The sequence below is a fragment of the Lagenorhynchus albirostris genome, chromosome 16, assembly GCF_949774975.1.
Source record: "Lagenorhynchus albirostris chromosome 16, mLagAlb1.1, whole genome shotgun sequence".
NCBI lineage: Eukaryota > Metazoa > Chordata > Mammalia > Artiodactyla > Delphinidae > Lagenorhynchus > Lagenorhynchus albirostris.
This window is the reverse complement of record NC_083110.1, coordinates 5,387,176-5,411,792: the sequence shown is the minus strand read 5'-3', so window position 1 is coordinate 5,411,792 and position 24,617 is coordinate 5,387,176. Positions and strand designations below refer to the sequence as shown.

Below are 24,617 nucleotides of genomic sequence, written 5' to 3'. Positions count from 1 at the left end.
ATCCAAACTTAATTCATTGCAAACTTTCCGTTTCACCACACCGAGTCTCTTATAGTAATAATCACTTATCAATTTCAATATCCGCTCATTTCTAATAATTCTTTTAAACTAGACCTACTTCATGTGAACTAAAAATATTCTTTACAGAATCTTTAGAAAAGTACTGCATGGAATAAATAAAAAGCAATGCACTGTATACTAATCTTAGTACCCAGAGATATCGCTGGACATTTTGCTGCACTTTTTCCAGTCTTTTTGTATCTTTGCACGAAACACACACACGCACACGCGCGCACACACACACACACACACACACACACACACACACACACACACAGCAAAACTGGGAGCATACTGTATTTTCGGCCAGCAGTCATTCACCCTGATGCGTAAGAGCATGGACTTTATAAATCTCACAGGGCTCTGTACAGTACGACGCATCCTAGGAGCGTTTCAATCCGCTAGGAAGTTGCCATGAAGTCTCCATCTGCCGTGTGCCAAGAACTCTGGGCGGTCAATAAATAAATATAAAACATGATTACGTCCTGCTCTTCAGGAACTTACAGTCTATCTGGGAGTGACAAAATGGATCTATGAAAGAATTACAGAACAACTACAAATGGAGTGATCTGACTGTAACACAAATTCTGAAGACAGCGCAACCAGTGTGGGCTGTGATCACAGCAAGAAGGGCCGGAGAAAGCGGAAGCTTGGCCTGGGCCTTGCAGTATAGAAAGGCTGAGGAACAAGAGAAGCAAAGTTCAGGGTCAGGAACACGCCTGGTCTGCCCCAGGAGCGGTGAGGAAGGTGGTGAGATCTGAAATCCACCGTTTCCTTGGCCCACTGTGATGCTCAATCTTGCTTTGGTCAGACACGCAGTAGGAGAAGTTGCCAGGCTGGTGGAAGGGACTTCAGCAAGTTCAGATTTTGGAATTTACATTCTCTAGGAAGTAAATATACATTGTACATGCCCCAGTGTCCATAACAAACAGATAAAATTAGTTGAAGCATAGGTATAGAATGACATAATGAATTTGGTTAGCAGATGCGTTTATTCTCCGCGATTTGAAACGCAACAAATGCATCCCACCCTACCATTCTCAAGGTCATTTTCAACAAGCTGTCCAACTGATGCTCAGATTTCAGAGAGAAGGAATTACCCCGGGGGGGGGGCGGAATATCCCCTCTCAAAAGCCTCGCATATCTTCCCGTGCAAGAAACTTTGGTTTACTTTCTCTCCCCTCCTAAATTAACAAGTCGAGGGATTCCTCTGTGCCTGGTATCTCTCTTGTATCACCCCTGAAAGAGGCAGTACAGAGTGCCTCGAAGAATTCAGTACTGAGTGAGCCTCACGCTGTGTCCTGTCCCAGCTCCTCTGACTCTTATCACACAACCGGAAATACTGTTTATGTCACCCTCACTCACTAACATCCCCTCCCCACTAACAAGCCCTCTATTTATGATCTTTAACTTTCCATCTTAACCTTGCACTTGAGCCAAGAGTTCTGGGCTCAGCGCAAAGTAGATTATATTCTCTGGCCCAATGGTTGTGCTGACAGATGCGGTCACTTCTGCCTCTAAAGGCTTAGTTTACGCCACTTAAATCACTCGGAAGCGCTGGGGGACAGGCGGGCTCCCCCCAGTTCTATTGCCAGAGCTGCCTCCACTGAGCATTTTGGAGAAAGGTGTGTGTGTGTGTGTGTGTGTGTGTGTGTGTGTGTGTGTGTGTGTGTAAGGGGAGTGTTCTCCAGTATACAATGTGTACTCCACAGCGTGCCAAGATATAACCGTACCTGTGCGTGAACTTCCATCCTGAGCTCTGCTCTGAGTCAGGCAATTTACTGAAACCATGTATTAGTCCTACCTGCAGAATCACATCTGATACTTCTCTCCTACCAGGAATCTATAAAACACATGCACTCTTCGGTCAAGCAGTACCTAGAGGCAATGTCTGCTCAGCGGAAGGAAACTCTAGGTCCTCATGGGTGAGCTGGAGGTCTGGTTTAGCCGCTAACTCATTCTGGGACCCAGGCAAGTCCTCTGTCTCTCTCACGAGCTGTCCATTGCTTTCTGCTGAGCAAATGATGACCTGGGGGCTTTTTAAGTTTATTTAGTGAAAGCCATTTCTCCAATGAGAAAGCTAGAACAATTGGAAAAATCACTCACTCTCAACTTCGAGTTCCCATAAAATGGCTCTTGCAAACCTCCAACAGAACACAAATGTTTCTTTTTCGAGGTCCCCTGAGAATAGGGAGACCCTTGGTGACGCTCTCTGAAGAAGTGTCCAGGAAGTTTTGCACTTAGAAAGTGCAAGAGTCATGTCTTAGGGATGAGGGACCCAGTGCTGGGCTCAAAGACCACCCACTGGCTGGCCTGGTCCCAGCCTCCTGAAAGCAGAGAGATAGCATTGTGTAGAGACCAGGAGAAGACACCTCCCAATGACACCTCCATCAGTAAGATCTACACAGTTAATTTTTCACAGCTTTTTTTTTTTTTTTGCGGTACGCGGGCCTCTCACTGTTGTGGCCTCTCCCATTGCAGAGCACAGGCTCCGGACGCGCAGGCTCAGCGGCCATGGCTCACGGGCCCAGCCGCTCCGCGGCATGTGGGATCTTCCCAGACCGGGGCACGAACCCGTGTCCCCTGCATCGGCAGGCGGACTCTCAACCACTGCGCCACCAGGGAAGCCCCTCAAAGCTTTTTTGAGGCTTAATTTTCATAACCATAAAATTCACTTGTTTCAGGATTGCAATTCATGATCCTCAGTAAATCTACAGAATCGTGAAACTATATCACCACCATCCAGTCTTAGAACATTTCCATCACCACAAAATGGGTCCTCACACACATCTGTAGTTGCTCCCCATTCCCCCCGCCTCAACCCCAGCCAACCACAAATCTGCTTTCCATGTGTACAGATTTCCCTCCTTTGTATATTTCATATGACTTTGTAAACTTTCACATCTGACTTCTTTCACTTAGCATAATGTATTTGGGGTTCCTCCACGGCATACATAGCATGGAGTTCATTCTTTCTACGTCTGGGTAGTAGTCTATAAGGATAGTCCATATTTTGTTTTTGTTTTTAACTTATTTATTTTTGGCTGCATTGGGTCTTCATTGCTGCACACGGGCTTTCTCTAGTCGCGGCGAGTGGGGGCTACTCTTCGTTGCAGTGCGAGGGGTTCTCATCACAGTGGGCAGAGCACGGGCTCTAGGGGTGCGGGCTTCAGTAGTTGTGGCACGAGGGCTCAGCAGTTGTGGCTCGTGGGCTCTAGAGCGCAGGCTCCATAGTTGTGGCGCACGGGCTTAGTTGCTCCGCGGCATGTGGGATCTTCCCTGACCAGGGCTCGAACCTGTGTCCCCTGCATTGGCAGGCGGATTCTTAACCACTGCGCCACCAGGGAAGTCCCATATTTTGTTTATCCAGTCATCAGTTGATGGACAGGGGTATAGTTTCCAGTTTTTTTGGCTACTGTGAATAAGGCTGCTATGAACACTCATATATAAGTCTTTGTGTGGATATGTTTTCGTTTCTCTTGCGTGGACTAGTTAAATTTTTAGGCCACTCAGCCCACAAACATTTACTGACACCTACTGTGGGGCATAAGGCAGACACCCCCTTCCCTAGGAGAGCTTGGTCAGCCTGAGTGGAGGGGCTTACAATGTCCACGTCATAGATGGTTCTGTGTCTCCAAATCCAACCCAAACAAACACAGTTGACGGCTGCTCTGGGAATACAGCCACCACCCTTTTATTTTTCTGGATTGCCCAGGGGAAGAGGGCTTGATGAACAGTTTTCCCATTTGTTGATCACTGATGCATATACCCGTTCAGGGCCCAGCCACCCAACTAAATAGCTTTTATAAAATCAGGAGCTTGGAAGAAATCTTTTGTTTATGGCCATTTGCAAGTGTAATTCATCTCCCAAAAATGCAGTTCGGGTTCTGTTTGTCTCATCTACTCATTAAATACTTGCTCAGTGAATTTATGGGTGATTGTTTTTTCTCAGGCAGTGGTTTGGAGGAAAGGGAAGAAAAGGCTCTCTCGTGTATCAGGCCACCATGGGCCCTGGGTGTCCCCCAAGCAATCCTGATTTTACATATCCCGACCAATGATGTCCACCTGTAGCTGCCAGACCATCTGTTTGGATTCTTGGACTTTGGGTCAGAAAATGTTCGCACTATTCATACATGCTGAGACCTCAGCCGTGCTCCTAACTGGCATCTGTCCCTGGGAAAAGATAGAATCCACAGATAATTAAACTCGACTCTGAGTAAGGGAGAAGAAGGAGGGCACAGGGAAGTAAAAGACAAGTGACAGTTATTTTTTAATTTTTTTAGGCTGTGCCGTGTGGCTTGCAGGATCTTAGTTCCCCAACCAGGGAACTGAACCTGGGCCCACAGCGGTGAAAGCGCCAAGTACTAACCACTGGATGGCCAGGGAGTCCCCCAAGTGCCAGTTAAACACACAGCATATATGCCGTGTTCTCTGCCAGGAGATGATATACCTGTTTTAAAAAACCTGTCTTAATGTTGGAGTGTGACTATCCTTGCTTTGCGGATGGGACAGCTGAGGGTCTGACAGTTACTCTCCCAAGGTCACAGACTAGTGAGGGGCTCAATGCAGTTCCAAGCATCTGTCTGACTCCAAAGCAACCAGAGGAATGCAGAGCATCCTTAGTCTTCCCTTTGGAAGTTGATCCGGGCCATGGTGCTGAACACCCCAGTCAGAACTGCCGATCACTAAAGAGGGACTTCAAGATTCCAAGAGGACAGACTCTGTTTTTAAATTTGGAACATCCTGAGTATGTATGGAACTCTGGGCTGGGACTCACCACCACAGAATGAGGGCTGTTATGAGGTGAGTGTCTGTGTCCTCCCTCAGTTTATATGCTAAGACTATAACCTCCGGTATGGCTGTATTTGCAGATGGAGCCTCTAAGGATATAATGAAGGTTAAATGAGGTCATAAGGGTGGGGCCCTGATCTGATAGGGTTGGTGGACTTATATTCTCCTGTCTTCTCTTTGTGCACATAGAGGGGAAGCACGTGAGGGCACAGCAAGGAGGTGGCCATCTACAAACCAGGAAGAGAGTCCCCACCAGAAACCAAATTTGCCCACACCTTGATCTTGGACTTCCAGCCTGCAGAACTGTGAGAAAATAAATGTCTGTTAAGTCATCCAAGCTGCGGTACTTTGTCATGGCAACCTGAGCAGACTGACCTGAGGGTATTACAGAAGGGACTGTGCTGTGTTTGTGAAGGTGTGAGGCACAGACCGAGAGCTGTCACTGTGCTGGACAGGGTGAGGTGACGAGCTGTGGATGACTATTTACTGTGACAACCTCTTAGGAGAAGAAATAATTACCATATCATAGCCAAGAGAAGACTAGAGCGACACGCAATGTGCGATCCTAGATCGGATCCTAGAACAGAAAAAGGACATATGGTTAAAAACCAAAGAAACCCAAATAAAGTACGAACTTTAGTTAATAAGAAAGCGCCAATATTGGTTCATTAATTGTGACAAATGTACCATACTGAGAGAAGACGTTAATAATAGAGGAAACTGGGTGTGAAGTAGTTAGCAACTCTTTGCAGTGTCTCTGCAACTTTTCTGTAAGTCTAAACTATTCTAAAATAAAAGATATATTAAAAAAAAGAAAGAAAGAACTGCCGCAGATGACTAGATTAGAAATATCAGGTACTAATATTTGTCTGCCTTCTCTGAATTGCTTAAGTCTTTGTTGTCATTCCTGGAGATCAGTGTGTAGAGACAGAAGAAAACCTGGCAGCTGCAAAGTTGTTTTTAAAAACCCAAATTCTTTCCCTGGTGTGGATACAGAATTGGGAGGTGAATGAAGGCTGCTTTTTGCGGGGTGGAGTGGGATGATGGGAGGTTTGTCCGAGATTCCCCGGAAGTTCCACCCGGCTGCGGAGCTAGTCTGAATCAGGCCCAGATCTGGTCCACTCTCCTGCCATCACCACCACGCTAGTGAACAGACACTTGTACCGGCCTTTCTGCCCCACTCCTCACATCCTTAGAGGTCCCCGAATAACTCCCAATGTCCAAATCACAGTGCCTCTTGCAGTGGATTTAAGACAATTCTGGAATGTTCACAGCCCAAGGCGCACGTGAGAACGTGACTGGATACGGGTAAGCTTGAAATAATGCCCTTTGCGCCTTGAGGGAGGGAAGAGGCCACTTGGGAGGGGAGCAAGGGCCTGTTTGGACCCGTGGTCTGAAGACACCTGGGCTGGAGGGGATCAGTTTTAATCCCCGTGCCTGCCAGTCGTGGCCTGTTCAGCCTCCCGAAGTCTCACCGTTTCCACCGCCCGCCCGGGCACATGGCACCTCTGTACACAGCAGACGCTCACCAGGGACCGATCAGGAGATATTCCAGCGCTGCCGGTGACCCGCACACAAACACCGACACAAGCACACACCCCTCTTCTCTGCCATTTCTATTTATCAGAGGATATGCCCTCACATCCATGTGGTGGCAATCTGGCTGCCACGTCTCACGGGGAGAGCGGGGCTCAGGAGGGCAGACTGCGTGCAGCACGGCCCCCCAGGAAGCAAGGGGTGCATGGAGCCTTCCCCCCTGGAAGGGAGCAGGGGAACAAGGGTGATATTTTAACTGGCGGCCTGGGGGGTTACACAACTCATCTTGATGCACAAAGCATTGTCTTCTAATACATCCTGTTCTCAGTGGAGTCGTGTAACGTACATCTGTAAGGCAGGACTGAGCTTGCGTGAGGTATGACAGGTGTCGTCCTCGGCTTCACTCCTCCCCGAGGGCAGGCCCTCTGCGTGGGCTGAGGGTGAAGGGCTGAGCTCATCCCGGGCAGAGAGCCTTTGCTGTGGAAACGCCTGGGCCAGCCCCAGGCAAAGCTGAGAAGTGGCATGCTCCTCTCTGGGACCTTTCTAGACGGCTTTTTGTACCCCCGTCATCGGGGGGCCACTGCCTGGAGTCCCGTGCTTTCCTGCTGCTGAAGAGTCACAGAATCTAAGTGCTCACCTAGCTGGGCTTTCCTCTTCCTGCTCCAGCGCCAAATCCCACCCCTGAAACACACACACACATGCACGCGCATATGCACACGTGCACACGCACACGCACACACAAGCAGACAAGCACACATATACACACACAAGCACATAGGCACATATATACACACATGCACACACGTGCACTTACACACATGCACAAGCACACAAATGCACACGCATATGCACACACACAAGCACACAGGCACATATATACACGCATGCACACACACAGACACATGCACATACATAAGCACATACACACACCTACTCACATGCACAAGCACACACATGCACATACACGTGTGCACACACATGCCAAATTTCTGGCTTGTCCTGGGTCTAATTCCCTCAGATCTCTGCTCTCTGGTTAGAGCTAGTAAAGGGTTTAATCAAATAAACCAAGCTCTGGTAATGAGTAAGCTACTTACTAGACTCATAGACTCTTCCTGCTGAAAGAGCCAATGGAAGATCTACTCTAATCCCCTTTCTTTTCAGAAAAGAGAAGACTGGGCTCCAGGAGATGAGGAGACACATCCCATACATGAATCAGCTAGTGGCGGAGCAGGACACAAAAAGTGTCCTGCCCCCAGGCGGGGCTCTTCCCCTGCACGCTTCCCCCAAGTGACACGGTGTCTTCACCAGTGAGAACGGGTCACTCGCCTAAAAGGCTTTTAAGAACTACATCTCTTCTTGCCTCTCCCATACAGCTCCTGCGAACACTGTCCCACCTCTGCGAGCCTTCCATCCATCACTTCTGGGAGACAGTGCCACTTCATACATGACAAAGAAGATCCAAGTCAGCAGCGCAGGTCCTCGGCTTCCCTCCCCCGCAGCCCACATTTCTCTGTGTCTTTGCCCTCATCTCTTCCCTTCTCCTTTGCTGGGCTAACCACCCCTTCTCTGGTCCGTTCTGCTCTCCCAGGGCCCCCCTCCACCTCCCCCCACCCCTGCCTCTGGCTGCGTCAATCACATTCTCCTGGGGCCACCACAGACCTGTCCCGGCACCAGCCTCCTTCCCCTGGTTTCCAGAACCGCCTGCTCTCCCCAAGTCCCTCCCCTGCCCCCTAAAGAGAGCATAACTCCCCCCACCTCTCTCCCTGCTGGACACCTTTACCTGCTTTTCTTCTCCTTCCCCAAACACTCACCCCTTGCCATCTGGCTGGGGGACCAGCACCCACTTAAAACTGTTTCTACACAACCACATCCTTTGGCCGTACCTGATGCTCCACCACGCTTCCTCTTTTTTGGCTTTCTTCCTGGGGTCTCCACGATGCCCTAGGATCTGGGTTCTGCCTCCTATCTCCCTGGCGTCTGTGGCCAGCAGGCTTCTGGGCCAGCCTGTTCACCTCCACGGGGCCACCTCCCACCTGAGCTGTCACTCGGCCGCCACCGCCTCTTCCTCCTGGGTCCTTGTCTCCTACACGCCACACCTGCCCTTGAAGGAACCGCCAAAGCCTCCCCTTCAACTTGTCTCAATTGGACGTCCCCTGTCCCTTGCTGTGACTGCCAATGGCATCTTAATCTTTATCATTTTTTTTTAATTTTATTTTTTTTGGCTGTGCCGCACAGCTTGTGGGATCCGAGTTTCCCGACCAGGGATCGAACCCGCGCCCCCTGCAGCGGAGCCGCAGAGTTCTAACCACCAGACAGCCAGGGAATTCCCTACTCTCATTATCAAGAGGGATATATTGTAACTGTCATTTCCATACCAAAAAACGGATTCCCAGAGAGCTCTAATCATTAAACCAAAGTTACCTGCTTCAGCAGGAGTGGCGGGCCCCAAACCTAGTCCATCTAACTCCAAAGCCCTCATTCTTTCCGCAATTCTACGTGTGGCCGGCCTCTTGGGGGAATTTACTGTCTTGTTCTCAACCGTTAATTCCAGTGCACGTAATTTTACTGAACATGAATTAGCTGGTTGTGAATATAGATGATGCGAGTAAATACTCTACTAAAGATGTGTTACTGATCAATATTCAGGGTCTGAGTCCAGTGGGAACGCCAGGAAAGGAATATGAAAACAAGGTGTGCTGTCCGACAGGACAGACGCCATCACCCTGGCCGGAAGTCCCTTTTCAAGCCTCGACTCCTACCTGAGGCCCAGCTGCAGACGCCTCGTGCTTTCTGGCCAGACCTGTGCACACGCCATTCCCTCTGCCCGAAAAAGCGTCCTCTCCCCTCCTTGCCTGACAAGTTTTCTCACTCCCATTGCAATGCCTCTACCTCAGATTACCCAGTTATCAGTCTCCCCGTAATCCTCTGTCCCCAGTTCTGAAGCACAACTTACTACCTTGTGCCGGATAATTTATTTATCTGTAGGTCTCTTTCCCACTAGACTGAAACTCCCTTAAGAGAATGAAGCTAGCGTTGCTCCTCTTTGCATTTCCAGGGCTTAGCTAAGTAGACAAAGGACACAGAGCAGGGTCGGAGGAGGTATTTGTTGGGTAAATGAAGTCATCTTGTCCACCTTCCTGTGTTTGAGTTCCACTAAGCGCTGTATTTTCTATTTTGGTTTTATATGTACCACATGCTGGTGCCTTCTTGCCTCCCCTTAGAAGACACACCGCACAAGCTAATAAATATTCCTTGCTGGCTGTGTTCCGTTCCTGAAGCCTGCCTGCCATCCACACAGAAACAGCCACAGTATGGGGACCACCTTATCCTGTGCATCCAAAGCAAAACAAAATGATTCAACACTTCCAAAACAAGCATGCAAGATGCAAATGGTTTCAAAAAATAGACCCAAAGCCAAATTGAACACAAATACCAAGGGAAAAAATGCAGGCAGAGAGAAAGAGCTATATGAAAGTCTAGGCATACCCAGGGCAGGTTTAATCAGCCTTGCCCTGCAGACTCTTGCTGACACACAGAGGTATCCTATACAAAAAGGCCATTGGAGACTTTCTAGTATCACTGGAACGCTGCTTCTAGATACTTCTAGACGCTTGTAGATACTTCTAGATACCCCACACGCGCACTCTTTGAGAACAGCAAGAAGGTCTGCTGAAGGTGCGAGACAGTCTGTGACTGGAGGATTGCCAGATATTTATTAAGCACCTACTGTGTGCCAGGCCATGTGCTAGGTATTGTCACCTACCTACCTTCCTCACTGCATTCGTTCCCCAAATTCTGCTGAGGTAGATTGTTAGTTCTCTTCTACAGCTGAGGAAACCGAGGCTCACTCAGTGTTTATGATTTATACACATCACACTGCAGAAGGGGAGTCTTCATCCCCAGATCTGTCCGATTCTTAGTTTAATACACTTTCCACTATCCACAGACATTTACATGCAAATGTTGGTTTAAAAACCAAGCTCGTGGGCTTCCCTGGTGGCACAGTGGTTAAGAATCCGCCTGCCAATGCAGGGGACACGGGTTCAATCCCTGGTCCGGGAAGATCCCACATGCCACAGAGCAACTAAGCCCGTGCACCACTACTACTGAGCCTGTGCTCTAGAGCCCGTGCGCCACAACTACTGAGCCCACGAGCCACAACTACTGAAGCCCATGCACCTAGAGCCCGTGCTCCGCAACGAGAAGCCACCGCAATGAGAAGCCCGCACACCGCAACGAAGAGTAGCCCCCACTTGCCACAACTAGAGAAAGCCCGCGCACAGAAACGAAGACCCAATGCAGCCAAAAGTAAATAAATAAATTTATTAAAAAAAAAACAAAACCAAGCTCGTGGTTTGCCATGACTGTCCCTGCGAACAGGAGGCTCAAAGCTCACCCGGCAGTAGCCCTGAGAGACTTGGGGGAGGGTATCCCCATTTTCACCCCCTGATGGCAAACCCCAGGCCTGGCTAGAGGGAAGCACCTGTGCTTGGCATGTCACCCCCCCCCGACCCCTGCAGCACATGAGGTCACAGTGCCCAGCCTCGGAGGCCCGCCATACATGCCCAGCCTGATTCCGAGGGCTCCTGGGACCGGTCCTGCCCGAGGTGGGCCGGGGGCTGCCCGGGGAAGGTACCCGCTGCTGAAGAGCAGAGCTGACCTGGCTGACTTAAACAGTGCGGGCAGAGCAACTTCCTATGAAGACCGCATGAACGAGCAGACATTTCCAGTTTCCCCAAGGGAAGCGAATATCCAACCCTTCCCCTTCCCAACCTGCGCATATATCTAGGCAAGGTCCCTGAGAAGGCTTCAAAATGCAGTGCCTCACCCCGACCCCAGAGGTAACACGTGCACTGAATCCAGGTGTAGCTCACTGATACCAAGTCTTTCCTAAGACTGGGATATGGGGGAAGGGAGGAGACAGCCACTCGAAGGAAAAAAAAAAAAATCAACCTCCTAAAGGTAGGAAATGAGAAACAGGTAAGTAGTTGCAGGTTAGTGCAAAGTGATGTTCTGAAAAGCATGTATCCAACAGCCCGGGATTCCATTCCTGCTTCCCCACCTACTAGCTGTAGGTCTTGCACAAGTCCATCCACCTTTCTGGGCCTTAGAGTCCTCATCTCTAGGATGGGGGGTAATGGTACCAGGCCCGCTACTGGCGGACTTCTGTGGACCCGCCGAGTGCGGAGCACACAATTGCCCTGCTAGCTTCCGTCTTCCTCTCAGTCTCACTGTAACAGACATGAACTCGCGAGGGGATACAGGGTCCTCGGAGACCATCACACAGAGGTCCCAGCTCCAGGGTGCCGTCCCAGGGACATAGCAGAAGCCGGGCTCACTCTCAGAGCCCACGGGCTCCTGTTTGACTGGGCTCCTTAGTTCAGGAAAAGTGAGGGCCTGGAACTGAGGGGTCTGCTTTCCTCTCCCTGCTGCCGGTCCCTTCCCAGCCCCCCACCTGGCCAACCTGGCCAGCTCTAGGGAGACTCGGCCACTTCGCCTCTGCTTCCTGGGAGGAGGAGTCCGGGGCTGAGGCTGGCTCTCTCTGCTGCCCGTCCCATGCTTGCCACGGGAAAGCAAGGTCTGTGCTCCTGCGGGATGCCCGCTGGGTCTGAGTAAGGCACAGCTCTCCGGGGCCGCCGGGGCCGGGGGTCTCTTCCTTCCCCTGGGTTCTGCCTCAAGTCCCCGGACTGGGGGGAAAGAAGACGTTTCCAGGCTGCTCGTGGCTTTGCGCTCACCTGCTGGCCCTGCCACGGAGCGGGGCATCACTGGGCTGGTGGGCTGGGGAAGGCTCAGAGCGAGCCGAGGCGAGGCGGGGCGTGGGGGGGGGATGTCTCAGCCTGCGGCAGCCAACCCTCTCCCGCCTCGCCTCCGGCAGCTGAGCAACGCCTCTGGTCAGCCTGGGGGCATGGGGGGCGGCGGTGGGATGCTCCAGACCCAGGGGGCTCAGGACAGGCCTGGAAGGAGCCGAGGAGCCCGGGAATGAGGCAGCCGGGTGGGCAGCCCGCGGCATCTCGGGGCAGCCGGGCGGCCGAGTCGCCAGCCCCGCAGGCGCGCGGCGCTGCCCGGGGGCCACAGGTAACAGGGTGCCGGGCTCCCGTTCCAGGCCCCGCCGCCCCGGGCCGTTACCTTCCACTTTGGTGAGGGTCAGGACCGGACTGTTGCAGGCGCTGAGCGGGGCCACCCGGGCCGAGTGCTTCTTCATGATGAGCCGTCCGCCTGCAGGAGCGCCGCCGCCGATCGCCTACATGCTGGGGCCGGCTGGAGAGCGCCTCGCGGGCCCGGGGGCCTCCTCCGGGGAGGAGCGCGAGCGGCTGGCCGCCCCGGCCCTGCCTTCCCGGGCTGCCGTGTCCGCGCGGGGCTCACTGCGGCGGCCGCCCCGCGGAGCGCATCGCCTCCGGCCGCGCAGCCACTCCGCACCCGCGCGCACAGCCTCCCGCTCCGAGGTTGCCGCAAACTCCAACGTCACGTACAAGTGCGCTCCCCGCTCCCACCCCGCGGGCTCACCTGCTCCGCCCCCCGCCCCGGGCCGCCCAGCCCCGCAGCCCGGCTTCCTCCCTCGGAGCCCGGCGCCGGGTGCAGCCTCCGGGCAGCGGGCCGGCCCGCAGCTCCCCGGCAGCCCCTGCCCTTTCCTGTGACCAGCGCAGGGGAGGGAGGCCCTGCAAACTTAGCCTCAGCGCTTCACAAGTTTAAACGGGGAGTTGTTCGACTTCGGACGGAGAGCCGCCTCCTCCCTGCGCAAATTCCTGAATTATTGGTTTACGGAGCGAAGCTTCCCGCGGCTGGCATTAACGTCTTTGAATGAGTCTAGGGCACCTTTTCTGCCTGACCCCGGTGGCCAGCTCTTTTTTCTTTTGGAGACGATGCCAAGTCCAGAGAAGCAGGGCAGCCACAAGAAAACCAAGCCTTGAGATTTCTGCCCCTGCCCCTGCCCCAGTCCGGAGAGGCCAAACTCCCTGGGAAGCGGGGAAAGCTTCATTTCCGCCCAGATCCCAGGTTTTCGCTGCAGCTTTTGCCTCTGCAGGCACTGGTCTCACTGCTCCCACTCAGACCCACCTGTAAGCCACTGACCAATGATGCTTGATAAAAAGCAATGACATACCTCTTGCATCACTAGCTGGGCGATCCCTGAGTGACTCCCTGGTACCCAGGACGTTTATCCCATGATAATGCACCATCAAAAACACCCTGCCATCATCTCTGCAGGTAGGATGCACAGGACTTGTGTGGCCCCCAAACTCCAAGGGTTTTATGGGCATCTCATTCACGCACGCGCAGCCATCAGTGATCCGCTTTGGTCTCAGTCTCCACTGGGAATCTGAAGGCTCCGTAGTGACTCAAGGTGGGTTTCGTTGTTATTGTTAAGTCCTTACCCAGACTTTCGGACACCCCCCCCCACTCTACCTGGTTTCCTGTCTCAAAGTTGATGTTCTACTCTGTGACGGCATTCTCAGCACCCATCAGGGTAACTCAGTGGCATGGCAGAGGCGGAGAGTGACCTCAGAGCTACAGGGTTTCCCTAGCCTGGCACCTACCAGCTGTCTCTGGTGACATCCACCTGCATGCTCCCAGGTCTCTGGTAAAAGTGGTTGCTACAAGCTGCTCTTGTAGGCTTCTTGTTATTACTTGCCCTCTTGAACAGCCGTGATGAATAGAATGGCTCCTGGGTCTCCAAAAAGCCAGGGCTTCCCAGGGTTGCTGCCTCATCATTATAGCCAAGGAAAGGTTTTTAGGGTCTCCTCAGAGCCCTCTAGTGGTAGCCTCCACGCCGTGCGCCTCTCACAGGGAGCTTGTCCCCAGATCCCGAAATGACATTACAGTAAGTCACTAAGCCATTCCTTTCCTCGTAAATGTTAAGCACAAATAAGCTTAAAGCAAAAAAAAAAACAAAAACAAACCAAAAAACAAACCTCTTCTATAATATTCTTATGTGTTATTTCATCAAGTTCATCAATCAACATTTACTATATACCCAGTAACTAAAATAAATATCACATCATAACAGCACCCATTTTTTGAGCACTATGTTTCAAGTACTGTGCTAAGTGTTTTACATAAATCATTTCATCTTCTACTCACAAAAGCTCTGTAAAAATCACTGTTACCTTGTTTTACAGATGGGGAAACTGAGGCAAGGAGAGGTTAACTAAAATGTCCCAGGTCAAACAGGCTGAGCAGGGATTTAAATCCAAGTCTGAACGAATCAAAAGCCTACACTTACCACTGCTCTGCTATTCTCTTACATTATAAATGTAAAATGCAAAAATTCCAAGTAACTATTCCAGCTGAGGTGGGAGGCACAAGTCATCCATAATCCATTTCCTTTCATTTGAATGTGGTTTTGGAAAAGCTCATCATGCTCACGCTTGTCTGAACTGTCCACACTCATTCTACTGCGCAGGTCACAGCCAAACTGTCCAATAAATATCTGTCTGATTGTTTTTTAGGTTATCTAGTTTCTATTTATCACAATGTTACGTACAAGCCAAATAGGTAATTAAATGTTATCAATATTAAATACCCCTGTCATTAATTTCACTCATTAACTAACTGTTACCTAAACTTCTTTTCCCCCTGCAGGATACCCCAGGACCTTATGATACCTGAGAGATCATCACGTCTTCATGGCTGTCAATTTCTGCTTACCAAAGAGGCAGTACCAATTCTCAATTTCCTCCCCTTAATTTTAAGTACTCAGCGCTGTTCTTTTTTTTCTATATTCAACTCGATCAGCCTTGGGTACTCCCTCACCTTGTGTTCCAAACAAACAAACAAAAAAACTTACTCTCCCTCCTGAAATAAAAAACAAACTTCCTGCACTCCATTTTAAATCAGGAGTCCCTGCTGATTTCCATATGAGTACTGCTACCCCTCAGCATACATCTTTTTTGGGAGTAGGTGTGATGCGGATGCAATTTAAAAACTTACATACGTAAAATTATTCTAGAAAGTTAACTGTGTACTGGTGTATGAGTACACACTAGTATTTTGAGAATTCCAACAAGTTAAAACTCTGTGCTGGAGTTAGGCTATGATGATCTAACTCAGGGATATCTAGAAAATCACCAAGTTCCCCACTTAACACCTACATCTCAAATTACCAAAAAAAGGTGCTAATAATTCTTTCAACAAAGAGAGAGACATGATCCCTGAAATATCAATGGAAACAACTTTGTATAAGTAATATCCAGGCCAGAGGATGGAGCATTTGACCTCTTACCTCCGTTTCTCTTTGGAGGGTAGGAGTGTGAGCTAATAACCGAAGGATATCATTGGGCATCCACCTGTCTTAAATTTAGTATTACAGGGATTTATCTGAAAGGAGTGACTTTTCGGGTCGTATTCATTACCAGATCTTCCCTGTCATCTTCTGAAAACGTATGGTATGGTGGTTCGCCCAGCAAAGCCAAGCCTTCCCTTAGCTCTACATGAGATGACAGCTGTTCGGACAGAAGCCTGTTCTTTGTCACTAACCCCACTCCCTCGTTTGTTTTTCTCTTTTCATCAGTGCAGTTGAGGAGGGGGGATATTTAATGGAAGTTTGCGGCTGCCTGGTACGGTGCGCTCATAAAGACGAGATGGTCTTTGTGTCCTTAGTGTTACGGCCCGATCACTGAAGTTAAGTTCACTGAATAGATACGAGGGTAACAAGGCTTTGACGCAGAACTTACACACCACAAGCCTGACTGTTACACTCCCTGGCCTGCCCCCAACAGCGTCTCTACCGTCTCCCCACTTCCCCCTCGCAAACCAGAGAGGAAGAAGTAAAAAGAGGGGGCCCAGAGAAGAAAGGAGGTGAAACAGCCAGGTTTTCCTACCACCAAGTGGCTCTATTTCAATTGCAACCCAGCGGTGGGGATCCACCCATGACCCTGGAGGGGTGAATCACGAGGAAGGGGCTGCTATGCAGGGCCTGGCTGACTCCTCAAACTCTGGAGGCTCACCATGCTTCCTCCTGGCACTGAGCTCCCAGCTCTGGGCTTACACTCAGGCTCCAGCCTCCCGAAACAACTCGCGTTGCCCAAATACCCTGTCCTGCCTTCCTGAGCAGACTCGTACTTCTGACATCCATGGGGGTCACTGGCCTGGTTCTTTCCTCTGTGCTGGTATACGAATACCCACAGTCCAACTGTACTATTCCAAGAAGGCATCCAATCTCTTTGGTGGGGTTAAGTGGTACTTATGATTCTCTTGAGGCCAAGACAGCATGGAAAATGTCTTGACCAACAGCCAGGAGCTGGAGTTTGAACTCCAGCCTTGCCAATCGGAGGGGCCAACCTTGAGTGGTCACTCAGCCTATCTCGGCCTCGGTTTCCAAATTGGGGCCTGAGAGGGTTTTCAAACTGTGTTTCCTGGTCTCTACGCAAAGCAACTCTACTTTGACCTGTCGGGGTTCCATGTTAGACTTGGTTTATAAAAATGTTGTCACTGTAAAAAGAAAGTTCTGAAAACCACTGACTCTATAGCTTCCAAGATCCTGTTTGGCTTTAAAATTTGGGGTGTGTGAAATTATCTTCTTAGATAAGACAATGGTCACTGCCTCCAAAGGCCTTAAAAGGATCTTATTCTTTGTGAATATCTCCACTTAGTTAAGTAGACTCTTGCTTTAAGTGGTTTTCTCACTTTTTGGACAAAGTTAGAAACACATTTACATTTGTCAAAATTCATAAAGTTGTACAGTAAAAAGGATGAACGTTACTGTTTGTAAATTATATATCATCTTTAAAATTGGGAAAATATGTTTTATATATACAAACATATATATAACTGACTTTAATATTTAATAAAATATACCTTTTACCATGTTTTGGCTGTTCTATTTTTTCTATTCATCTTGTTCTATTCTTTTGTGTTCTTTCATTGCAAAAAAATGCCGACTGTGATCACCTTAGTTGGTTTTATACCTTCCTCATGGGTCATAATCCACGTGATTTGAAAAATATTGTTAACAATAATATTCTTTGTATGTGAAGATCTTTACTTAATCGGTTCAAAGTAAATAATAAAAATGTAAAATCCAGCTAAGATTTTCAATAGCCAGAAAGCAGACCACTTCAATTAATTCACTCTGAACTATTAACACTGTTTCATCGTCCTCCTACAGTATTAAGTAGAAGAGTAATAAATTATTTTTGTGGTTACCAGCATTTAAAAATAATCACTTAAAGTCGTTCCAGGAACCAGAAATGGACTTTTACCCAAGTAAGTCGGTCTGCAGCATTCAGAGTGGAGCAAACATTGGTATTTCCAACGGGAGAGAAAGTCTCATGATTAAAAGAAATTAACTCTCATGCACTGGGCAGCTCATTGCCCTGATCCGGCAGGAATAATTGATAACCCTTTTCAATAACTTCAAGTGCAAGTGCAGGAAACAAGATGGTGACCTTCCCCATCCTCACAGCTCCCTTCTCTTCTTCAGCAATGTGTATGACCAGGATGAACTCAGACTCACTGCGGTTCCGTAGGATTTCTCCTCTTTCTCTAAGGAGAAATGTCAAGGTTGGATAACTCCAGGCAGGACATCAAGAGGCCAGATCACTGGATGTCACCAGTGGGCTTCCAGACACATCCTGTCCAGGCACCTCCAAGCTTTCTCCATGGTGATTAGACAACAGCTGGCCCTGTGGTCACGCCGGGCCCAGAGCTGGGATCATGATGAACGATGGGGGAGGCACAGAGGTGGGAACAGGATGTCCGGTAGTTTCCTTTGTGGATCCTAGGCTGTCCTGTGCTCAGGGAGAGCAGCACAGCCGGGGGCGCTCCTAGCTGGACGCCTGGATTAGCCTGGGGGTCCCCCTCCTGGGACTTCGGAGACCTAGCCAGGTGCCAACACAGTTGAGGGGTGTAGAGGGACCACACAGTGTCTGGTCCCCAGTAGGTACTCAAGAAATGACTGTTCTCTTCCACCTTGGGAAATGGACATGCCAGCTGCCACGAATTCCTTCCGACACCTGAGTCAGTATAGAAAGGGGCACTGCTTATAAATGTTCTCATTAGGGCAAGTTGTTCAATCTCTCCAGGCTCAGCCATTTCATCCTTAAAATGGAGATAGTACTGGTAGATACCTTATGGTGTTGTTGTGAAGAGTAAAGGAACTGACACTATGGTAAGTGATTACAATAGCATGTGGCGGATGGCAGGCACTCAGAACACATCAGGCGCTATTTTCAGTCTCTCCCACTAGGTTCTTTAATGGGGAGGGGCCATCTCTGTTTTGTTGTTATCTCCAGGGCCGAACACAGTGTATGGCTTCTGTAGTAGGTGCTCAAAGCAGGAAGGAAGGCAGGAAGGAAACAAGGGAGAGAGGGAGGGAAGGAGGAGGGAGGATGGAGGAGGGAGGGGGGAAATTCACAGGACCCAGAGTTCTTCTAGAATTGTCGGCTTCACCCTCCTCCAGGACTGTGCCTTCCGCCCGCGTGGTACCAGGGGTGACTAACCGCGCTGATTCCCCTGTGCCCAGGGCTCTCTGGCCCTCACTGGCTTCATCTCAGAGGAAGTGCTTTAGAGACCAGGACAGTGGACTCAAGGTGCGGAGCCCGATCAGATGGCATTTAGCTCAGAAACAGCTGCCTGCCGTTTTCCGGATGATTCGTCGACCCCAGCTGGCCTCCCGTCCGATCCCCCTGCTCTTCCTCCTCTGCGGGGTGGGAGCTAGGATACTGACCTACATCACATCCCTGTCAACACCCGGGGCAGACTTCCTTGGCTGGTGTTTGTTTCCAAGGGTGAAACAAAGCGACTGGCCTTCAGACTCGGCTTGAAAAGAGGAAAGATGTGTGGGTTTGGGAAGGAGCCACTCCACTCACGAGTTACTAAGCACAGGACAGGGCAGCGCCCACAGGCAAGGGTGCCGTTCCCTGAGGGCCATTCAAGTTGGGCGGACAGAAGTTCAGAAGTTCTGATTTCTGAGATCGGGGCCTGCTCTGACTCAGAACGCCCTTTGCATTTGTCCCAGGCAGTGATCACCTCTGCCCCGCCCTGCAGTTAGCTGTATACTCTTCAGCTTCCTGCTGGGGACCTTGCCCACGAACAGGGCCTACGTAAGCCTCATTGAGGGAAGGAATGAAAAATCACCAGGGCAGAAAGAGCTGGAACCTGCCAGTGGTGGAGAAGGACAAGAAGCTGAGTCCAGAGCAGCAGACTGCAAGAGGCAGGTTCTGTCAGGATGCGTGTCCTGAAGCAGCCCCTGCAGGAATCAGGGAAGTCCTGCCCCTTCGTCCAAGGAGCTCCAGGCAGCACAACTTCCTGTGTGCTCTTCACGCCATCCCTGACCCCCGCTGGCTTCTTTCCTCTCCTGAGGACCTGGCTCTCCTCTTCGGTTCCTCGTTTAGGCTGGTGGATCCAGGAAAGAGCTCAGCACCCCCCCCGCCCCGCCGCGTTTTCCCAGTACCAGCAGCTGCTACACGCCCCTCACCTGCCCCTTCCTCTACCCCCATCCCCGGCTCCAGGCCCACCATCCTCCTTGCCAAGCAAAACGTCCTGGGAAGTGGCTTCTGTTGACCTGACCCTGGAATTCCTGTGCCTAAAACCCTCCTCCTTGCTAGACTGCTTTCCCCGAAGTCTTGGTCTGGCTCTTTTTTTCCCTGAGGACAAACTTTCCTCTGGCTACTGGTGCCCCCTGCTTCCACCCAGAGAACAAAGCACGTTGCTCCCAGCAGAAGGTTTCACTCTTGGCCAAGCTGCTGTCTTCAGAAGGCCTCAGGCCCTGCCCTGGCCTCTGGCTGTTTTCTGCCACCTCAGTCTCTGGTTTCAGAGAAAGGGGGGCCCTGGTGGAGGCCAGGAAAGCCAGGTTCTTGGTGGGGGAGGGACCCGAGTGTGGCTCTAGCATTCCTGCTCTCTGGAACTCACACTTACCCATCACTTCGCTGAAAGGCTTCAATGAAGCGCATATTCTGTTCCTGGGGGTGTGCTCCCTGCTCGGTGACAGTGAAGGTGAGTTCTGACCAGTGACACCCCACGCATGACATGCTGAGGCCATACCTCAGAGCACAGATGACCGAGTCCAGTGGAACTCTGTGAACTCCCTGCGTGAGAGTGACAACTGTGCCTGTCAAGAGATGATTACCAAATGATCCACTGGCCCAAAAGTATAAAGTGCTCCAAAGAAACAATTGTGTCTTTCCCCCAAAGCACTGAGAATGGCCCTTTTCTCCCTTGTTTTGCATAAGGTATCTATTGACCTGCACTGGGCATATGGGGGACTGGTTGCAGTAGTCACCAGACAAGCAGGTGCAGGACAAAGGAAGAAAGATGTTCCACGATTTAATCAGATACAAGGAACACACCTCTTTTTTTTTTTTTTTTGGCAAACGCAAACAAACCAAAATCCTGCTTAAGGCCAAGTCTGTTCTTTGCTTGGGGGCTGAAAGAGAAGGTCCCACCAATTCTGGACAAAAGCAAGAAGAGGCCAGAGGTCTGGAGGTTACATCCTCCTCCTGACTGAGGCAGTTGGTTACGCCTTCCCGCCCAAATGAGTGGCTAATGGAGAACAAGGGGACAAGCCTCAAGCTTTCCCTAAAGCTCCGGTGGGGTTTGGAGGGTTAAAGGCATGCATGGCTGTTCCTAAAATTATCTTGCCGGTATTAGAGTATTTCTGTCTTGTGGATTCCAGAAATATGTTCCAATGAATAACTCCTTGTCACTTTGACAAAGGTGAGCTTCTCAGTGCTTCAAGGGCACATCTGAGGCAATGGATCAGGGACCAGCCCAGAGCACTCGTTGGGGAGACCACTAGGCTTGGTTTACGTTCGCTAGAGCACGTCAACACAAGTATGATTTTCTAGCCAATGGGAACGTTTTGAAATTATCTACACAAAATTTGTTCTTGGATTTTTGTCAGTCCCCATTTTGCTTTTAAGATGATTGTCTTTGGAAGTTTCGTGTACTACTGATGGGAGCAAAAATATACCCTTTCTGAAAGTTGGCAGAATCTATTGAAATTCCTACAAAATAAAAGCTTTTACGGCTTATTACCCACTATTTCCATTTTTAGGAATTTCTCCCAAGAAATCACCTGATGTGAATAGAGATATATTACAAAGATGTTGATCCAAGTTTTCGTCTTAATAAGTAAAAAGTTGGAAACAACCTAAATGTTCAACCACAGGGAAATGAGAAATAACGTATGGTGTACTTACACAAAAGAGTTTACGTTTAACACAGCTGATAAAACAAGTTCAATAACACAGGGAAAGTTCTAGAGAAAAAACAAACTACACATTTTATCCAATATGATCTTCACATACACTACATAGTTCCTTCATCTGTAGACCATGTCATTCATATATATATGTAACATACATATATTATAATATGTATGTTATATATATAACATATATGTTATACATATAAAATAGATATGTTATATATATTCAGAAAAAAACTAAATAAGCTACCACTTTTTCCCCATTTTTTTCTAACCACCACAAATAAAAACAGTGATTCACTCACTTTCTCCGCGACACTTCTCTAAAGGAGAAGGTTGTTCAGTAGAGGAGGGGCTTCAGACCAACCTTGATGCTTAAGAATAGCTTAAAGGGTCTAAAAATATGTCTCTTGTAAACACACAAATGCTAATAATAACAGGAAAAGTCTTCATGTACAGGAGTGCATCAAATAATGGTGTGGTTGGTTTTTCTTCTAAAATATTTAGACAATTTCTCTTCTTTTTTATAGAAAATCTTTTTACATCCGTGCTTTTAGAGCCATTGTTCCTCTGTCTTTGCAGAAGTGTCTATTATAATATCAAAAATAAATATACAGTTCTGTTCTCTGTATTTTAAATATTTTGCTTTCTCACATCCTTTTTATATCCTTGCTGTATAAATTTTCAGAACATGCTAGTAATGAGCAAAGAGAAGGTAGGAGTGAGAAAGGTGCTTTCATAAGAGCATTGACTTCTTCATGCAGGAGGGAAGGAGTGCAGACCTTGAAAGCTCTTGAGTTGGTGAGAGGCACTGGTCGCCCTCCTACCTGGGTGGAGATCTCCTAGGCTCAGCAATGACCAGTTGGCTTGACCTGACTGCTTCTGCCTTTGCTCCAATCTCAGTGAAATCTTTCCCTGTCCTCTCTCTCCTTCACCTTTTCATTCCCGCTTCAATGTAGCTTTAGATTTTGCCCTTGAGTGTACATGAGTGAAAAGGCTAATGGGTCAGCATCTGTCTTAGACGGGAGGATGGCCATCGCCTTGCGTCCTGGCTGGGCTCCTTGCTGCCCCATGACCTCAGTTTCAGGGCCTGGGGTAGAAATTATTATTAGGCATTATTTTATTAATGGATTTGTGTATACCCATTACATATTGTTTATTAATACAAATACTTCTCAGCTTGGATTTATTTGGTCTGATCCATTCTCTCTACTTCCTGAAAGCTCAAATGTACAAAGTGTGACACAATTCACGATCCCCTCTTTCTCTCAAGCTTGATTTCTTTCCTTGATGCTGTCTAAAACATGCCCCCTTTCCATCTCCACCTTACCCCTCCTTTAAGCCCATTCTTCTTGGAAAACTATAAAAATGGAAACAAAAAACCAGACCATCAAAAGGAAACCATCATGCAAAACTATAATCCAAAAAGATACGTGCACCCCAGTGTTCATAGCAGCAGTATTCACAATAGCCAAGACATGGAAACAACCTAAATGTCCATCAACAGATGAATGGATAAAGAAGATATGGTACATATACATAATGGAATACTACTCAACCATAAAAAAGAATGAAATAACGCCATTTGCAGCAACATAGACGGGCCTAGAAATTATCACACTAAGCGAAGCAAGTCAGAAAGAGAAAGTCAAATGCCATACGATATCACTTATATGTGGGATCTAAAATAGGACACAAATGAACTCATCTACAAAACAGACCCACAGACATAGAGAACAGACCTGTGGTTGCCAAGGGGGAGGGGGGACAGGGGAGGGATGGAGTGGGAGTTTTGGATTAGCAGATGCAAGCTATTATTCTCTACAGAATGGATAAACAACAAGGTCCTACTGTATAGCACAGGGAACTGTACTCAATATCCTGTGATAAACCATAATGGAAAAGAATATGAAAAAGAATATATACATATAAATATATATATATATATATATATATATATATGAATCACTTTGCTGGATACCTGACACTAACACAACATTGTAAATCAACTATACTTCCATAAAAAAACTTTTTTTTAATTAAAATAAATAAAATAATTAAAAAAGGAAACTGTCATGGACACTTGCATTCAAGTCTTGAATTCCCTGCTTTTGGCGGTGAGAACCAAGCCTGGTACAGCTCTGTGAGGGGCCCAGCTTATGGGAAACATGAGAGCAGCTCATCGATTTTTGTTTTCACCTTGACTGCTTATTTAAAGCGGGCTGGCATCAAATGCTCTATTGACAGCGGTATTCTAATTTGGGATGAGAAGCAGCCTAAAACATCTAAGACATGATGACTATGCTTGAAAATCTGTCCCCGGCAGTGGCATTCTCAGAGTTTAAGGCACACTTCACCCGTGGCCCTGGAAGCATTATTTGGTTCATTCATGAGATGGGAAAAATAAACCACAGAGGCTTCAATTCAACTATCCTTGGAGCTCATTGAAGATAACAAACAAACAAAAAACCAAAAACAAAACCAAAAAGATAATTTAAGGTGTTAGCCTAAAATGGAATAAAAAAAAAAGTCACTTTCATTGCAAAATATGCATCCACAACCCTGTCCAGAAATGATAGAGGTAAACATAATTTGTCTCCACTCAGATACATATTTGTAGGAAACCTCTCTATGAATCTGAATGGTCGTGACAGTATCAAGCTGGGATGTGGAAAGCATGTACCTAATCCGATTCACAGCTGGGGCCTCGCTTGGACTTTGGCGAAAGTTCAGTCCTGCCTGGGCTTTGGGTATGTCTTACAGATGATACCCTGTGGCCAGTCCAAGTGGTTAAGAGCACGGACCTTCTGAGGTAGAAAGGGTTTTGGAAATCGTCTAGTGCATCACTCTTAATTTGGGCCAGGAAGGAATAAAACTAAAAGGAATGCAGAGAAACAAAAGACTATGGCTATTCTGGGAACACTAAACAGAGGCAACCTAAATATACCTCCAGAAGTGCACAACGGCCAAAATGAGGAGGTCTGTCTTGCAGCTGCTGCTGCTAGGAAGCTGAGAGTATTTTAGATCGATGGGACCCACCTGCATTTCAGAGACTCTTCTGCAGGTAAAATAAAGAGGCTATTCTTTC

At 48.6% G+C, this 24,617-nt stretch overlaps 1 protein-coding gene across 2 annotated transcripts in view; it reads right to left on the bottom strand.

The window, feature by feature from the left end:
• The window catches only part of SLC35F3 (solute carrier family 35 member F3), a 288,618-nt gene that overhangs the window by 85,484 nt on the left and 178,517 nt on the right, over positions 1 to 24,617 (bottom strand). The window contains exon 1 of one of the 2 annotated variants that reach the window (XM_060126077.1): positions 12,514 to 12,843. The exons of the other annotated variant lie outside the window; for it this stretch is intronic. Coding sequence (XP_059982060.1) covers positions 12,514 to 12,589 — 76 coding nt within the window. The 5' untranslated portion in view covers positions 12,590 to 12,843. Of the gene's footprint in view, positions 1 to 12,513; positions 12,844 to 24,617 lie in introns of those variants that run through there. 2 annotated transcript variants of the gene reach the window in all.